The sequence below is a fragment of the Ciona intestinalis genome, chromosome 8 (assembly GCF_000224145.3).
Source record: "Ciona intestinalis chromosome 8, KH, whole genome shotgun sequence".
NCBI classification, from domain to species: Eukaryota; Metazoa; Chordata; class Ascidiacea; order Phlebobranchia; family Cionidae; genus Ciona; species Ciona intestinalis.
The window spans coordinates 5,616,571-5,621,251 of NC_020173.2; the positions used below are offsets into that span (position 1 = coordinate 5,616,571).

At 36.4% G+C, this 4,681-nt stretch overlaps 1 protein-coding gene across 1 annotated transcript in view; it reads right to left on the minus strand.

The window, feature by feature from the left end:
- LOC100185434 (coiled-coil domain-containing protein 66) overlaps positions 1-4,675 on the minus strand; it is a 6,089-nt gene extending 1,414 nt beyond the window's left edge. Inside the window, exons 1-10 of the mRNA XM_002128922.4 lie at positions 4,560-4,675; positions 4,013-4,174; positions 3,614-3,771; positions 2,733-2,824; positions 2,533-2,676; positions 1,967-2,072; positions 1,496-1,642; positions 1,105-1,224; positions 598-684; positions 46-219 (exon numbers count right to left, since the gene is read on the minus strand). Coding sequence (XP_002128958.3) covers positions 46-219; positions 598-684; positions 1,105-1,224; positions 1,496-1,642; positions 1,967-2,072; positions 2,533-2,676; positions 2,733-2,824; positions 3,614-3,771; positions 4,013-4,174; positions 4,560-4,631 — 1,262 coding nt within the window. The 5' untranslated portion in view covers positions 4,632-4,675. The remainder of the gene's footprint in view (positions 1-45; positions 220-597; positions 685-1,104; positions 1,225-1,495; positions 1,643-1,966; positions 2,073-2,532; positions 2,677-2,732; positions 2,825-3,613; positions 3,772-4,012; positions 4,175-4,559) is intronic.
- Between the last annotated feature and the right edge of the window lie 6 nt (positions 4,676-4,681).

A 4,681-nucleotide genomic window follows, 5' to 3' on the forward strand; every position in this document is an offset into this window, starting at 1 on the left:
TCAAGATATTCAACTCAAACCAATAATAACAAACAAAACTCCAACCTTTCTGTTGATTCATTCACGGTTCGCTCACGATCGCGCTGATGATGATGATGTTCACGAAGTTGGTTCCTCACATGAGGGACGGGAGGTGATCGTGATCGATTCCTCCTCGGTGGTGGACGGATGTTTCCTTCGTCGCTGTTGTCGTGGTAACGCTTAGGAGGGGACACCGACCTGTGAAAGTGTACGGTGTAATGTTGACGTTTTAATGTATGTTATTATGTATGATTATGGTGAAGTTAAATAACTATATGCCAATGTTTATCTGTAGCATATGGGCGGGGACATATGGCCAGGAGTGGGACTATGGCTGAGGATTTAATGCCCGTTACTCCATGTTGTTATCTGGTAGGTAAATAAGTCAAAGGCCTTTCCTTAAACTATTGGTATTTCTATATGGGCTACAGTAAGTCATTTCAAAAAATTCAAATTGTTTTACAAGGTCATCTAAATTATTAGTGGTAGCATCGGGCCTTGAATACAGTATCTTATGGTCCAGGCCAGGGGCATGCATTCTAACCGCTGTATAATGAGATTTACAAACAATACTACCTTTCCCTTTGTTGTTGTTGGTTGTACCTTCTTAATGCAGGCACAGGTGGGGAAGGGGAACGGTGAGAGACCGTGCTATCGTTTTTCCTGAATAAACAATTAAATGATATTAAAATATTTTTGCAAATTGTTTATGATGAAAAGGCCCATAATCCCTGGTAAAATTAAAGTTAACAAATTCTTGAGAATTTTATATCTGTTGCAAACAACAGGCAAAAAAGGCTTCAAATGTCACATGTTATGTGAATAACAGAGATTATATGTATTTCTGTCTATGGGCTGCATAGTACTGTGGGGAAAGATGGGACACCTTTAGCATATGATATCCAAATATCCTGGTCGTGTTTTAAACAATTAACAGTGTTTTATGGGAGTTGTGAGGATATGGTTTAATAATTCTTTAAATGTTTTTTGTGTACTACCAAATGGGACGAGAAAATAGAATGAAAAGGTATCCCATCTTCCCCCAACCTACAATGCATTCAACCCTGGTATATAAACTCCTACCTTTTATTTGCAGCAAGCAACTTCTTCCTTTCATTCATCGCTTGTTGGGCAAGAAGTTGTTCTTCCCGTCGACGAACGTTTGATTCGTGTCGTTCTTTCCATTCATTAGAGTTTACATACCTGGGGGTAGGGTTTGGTAATGTTTAAATCTGGGGGGTAGGGAGTGGTGGTTTAGTTTTATTAAAATATGGGGGTGGTGGTATATTCTGTTACTCCTGCTACCAGGCATAATATAAATATTCTTTAACAGCTCATCAGGTTGAAAAAACATAGTGTATTTCTGATGTTACGAAATTTATTTTAAAGGATAAATGTTTAGTAATGTTAAAATCTGGGATTGTTTATATAGATATCAAAATATCAATTGAATTTAAAAGAAAATATTTGAAACCTTTTGGAAGCAGGTTTGTATTGTTTCTTTTTCTGCCCGACACCCCACTTAGGTTTTTCGTTGTTTTTACGAGATTTCACGGGAGCATCCTCATGACTGTATTTATCATCACGTGCATACTTATCGTACTCATGATCATTGTTGTTCCTGGGTGAAAAATAAAGATAAATCAACCATCACCATGGAACTGTGGTTGAGGTCTTATCCCTTGACCAGAAAATACCAGGTTTAATGTTATATGCTGCCACCATTGTAGGAAAGCCATTTAACAATAATTGCTCCAACTTAGTGGTCAATAACAGGTTGTCCAAATTGTCAGCCATACAGAATAAAACAAAAACAATCACCCACAAGTTGCATAGGTGTAACTTGCGAGCAATTGTATGAAACAGGACACCTGTGACCTGTGGTATAACTTTTTATTCTACTACAGTTTTGTTCAACCTTTTAAACTTCATTATGACATCATACCTCTCATTGTTACGTCGACCACTAGGATAAGGAAGAGGAAGATACTCGGTTTCATCGTCGCTCACTATGTGGAAGTATTTATCATTTCTATGTTTCGATGGGATGTCTAAAATAGAAATTCAAATAATAAGATCAAGTTAGTGTTTGGTTGACACTTTGTAAAACTAGCTGTCAAAAATACTGAAGTGTCGGTCAAATACCACTTATAACACATGTAAAAAACAGGTGCAACCAACTTATTGTTTTGAAGACACTTAGTAAAAGTAGCTCAAAATTGTGTGTGTTAAATATAACTTATAACTCGTGTGAAAAGTGGTTCAACCAATTGTTGTTGTTGTTGACACTTTGTAAAACAACCTGTCAAAAATGCTAATGTAACGGTCAAATAAGGCTTAACTTATATAAACACCTGTGAAAAGTGGTGCAACAAAAATATACAAACTGAACAAAGTTCAAATTTGCTGCCAGGCATATCTATACTTGTACTTAAACACGAATTTAATTAATGATGTTTCGCTGTCCTATTGTCCTAAACCAAAGTATTTTCAATACAAAGTTATGCAAACCTGTTTGGCTCCCTGCTTCCACAACATTTCTTGGTGAAGTTTGATTGACAGATATCTCAAGTTTGATTGGTCCATTGTTATTTGGATTAGTTATAACAGAAACCGGATTTTTATCAAATTGTAGAAAATTTGTTGCTGTTGATGCTGTAAGTTGAATATCTGTCACGATTGTTTAAGAACAACGATTATTATGACCTCACCAGTTATGCTGTGTTGGCTCACAGAGTGAAGATCATTTATATCAATGCTGGGAACTTTAATACCTCGCTCAGGGGAACGATGGTTCTTGTGTCTGGTAAATATTAACTTTAACATACTATGTTATGTAACATAAGTTATCTATAAACCTTTAATATATATGAGTTATACAGTAGGGTGGGGGAAGATGGGACACCTTTTAACTCTATTTTCTCGTCTCAAAAGGTAGTAAACAAAGAATATTCAAGGAATTATAAAACTATATCCTCACGACTCCCATAGACCGTTGTTAATTGTTTAATATGCGATTATATTTGGGTTATTTGGGTATTTTGCGCTAAAGGTGTTCCATCTTCCCCCACCCTACTATAACAATGGTGTTAAGAAAATAATTACTTTCTATAATAAAAAAGCATTCTAAATAAACAGTTATTATAATTTAGAATGCTTAATTTGATAAAGTCTTTGCGAGATGGCAGACAAAATGTCGGAAATACACTACGTTTTTCATACCAGATGATCCATCAAAAGTTATTTACACTATGACTGGAAGCAGAAATAACAGAAACAGTTATATGTTACTGTATAGGTATATGTTACCAGTTAATTTATAGTTATTGCTGTAGTTTTGTGTAAAATGCACCAAAGTAGTGACTGACAAAAAGGCTGGCCACAGTAGGTTCAGCAAAAGTGGGAGACAAACACAAATCGGGCAACACTGTAAGAGTGCTCCAGCAACCACACACCAACAAGATTCAATCTTGTTTTGCAGTATTTTTGTAACATATTTATTTATTATACACAGAACTTACATGTTCAATGATGTCCCACCTTACCCCACAGCACTACATGGTATTGTATTATTGTGTGCCCCACCACTCACATGTTTAATGTGTTCATATGCGTCTTCTCCAACCTAGATGTATCATGACCACGGTTTCTCAAAGCTTCTTCTCTTCTTTCAAGTTTATCCTTCAGCGCCGATGCTTTGGCCTCCTGCATTTGTTGGTAAAGATGTTGTGTCTGCTTCTCACGCTTTTCCTACGACAGTTTTTGTTGTGAAAATTCAACAAAAAAGTAATTTTTTACAAATTTAATTTAATTACAGAAAAGTTAGACATAGATTTAAAAAAAAACAACAAACACACAACAAAAACAAACATCTCACAAACAAAACAAACTTGAAACACACACAAAAAATGAACATACCCATCAGATAGAATATACAAACACAACAGAAACAACAACAAGCACACAATAAGCACACAACAAACAAACCAACCTCCATTGCATGCTGTTTATTTTTCTCTCTTTCAAACTGATTTTGCAATTTCATTCTCTCCTCTTCCAATTTCCTCTCTTCATCCTCCTCCTCCATCTTTCTCCTCCTCTCCTCTTCTCTCTTTATTCTCTGTCGCTCCTCCACCTGCTCCGTGATTGCTCTCTGAAGAAAAAGTGAGATTTTGTATTTAAAATAGTCTTATAGAACCTCGTGGGTGGGAACTGAGTGACTTATACACTCCCATAGTTAAGGTGCTGAAGCTAAGCAGACATGACTTTGAATTGGTTTGGTCATTTATATCCTTGTGGGTGGGAACTTTAGTTACTTATCTATGGTGGCCACTCCTATTCCCACAGTCGAGTTGCTGAAACCATTGCAGTGTATGAATAAGCAGACATAACGTTTTATTACCCAAAAATAAATACTACACCATTACTTCAAAATATCTTATACCCAAAACCTATTGCAATGTGTGCATAACAAAACATAACCTTTAAATTTTTAGCAATCAACAGTGAGCCTTGACCCCAGTACCCTACCAACTTACTCTATGTTCTTGTTGCTTCTGCCTCCTTAGCTCAATTGCATCAATCTGTGCAGGATCGAGCAGTGAGGTCATTGTGCGCAGGTGGTTGGTACGAGGTGAAACTTCTTCGTCCAATCCAATCT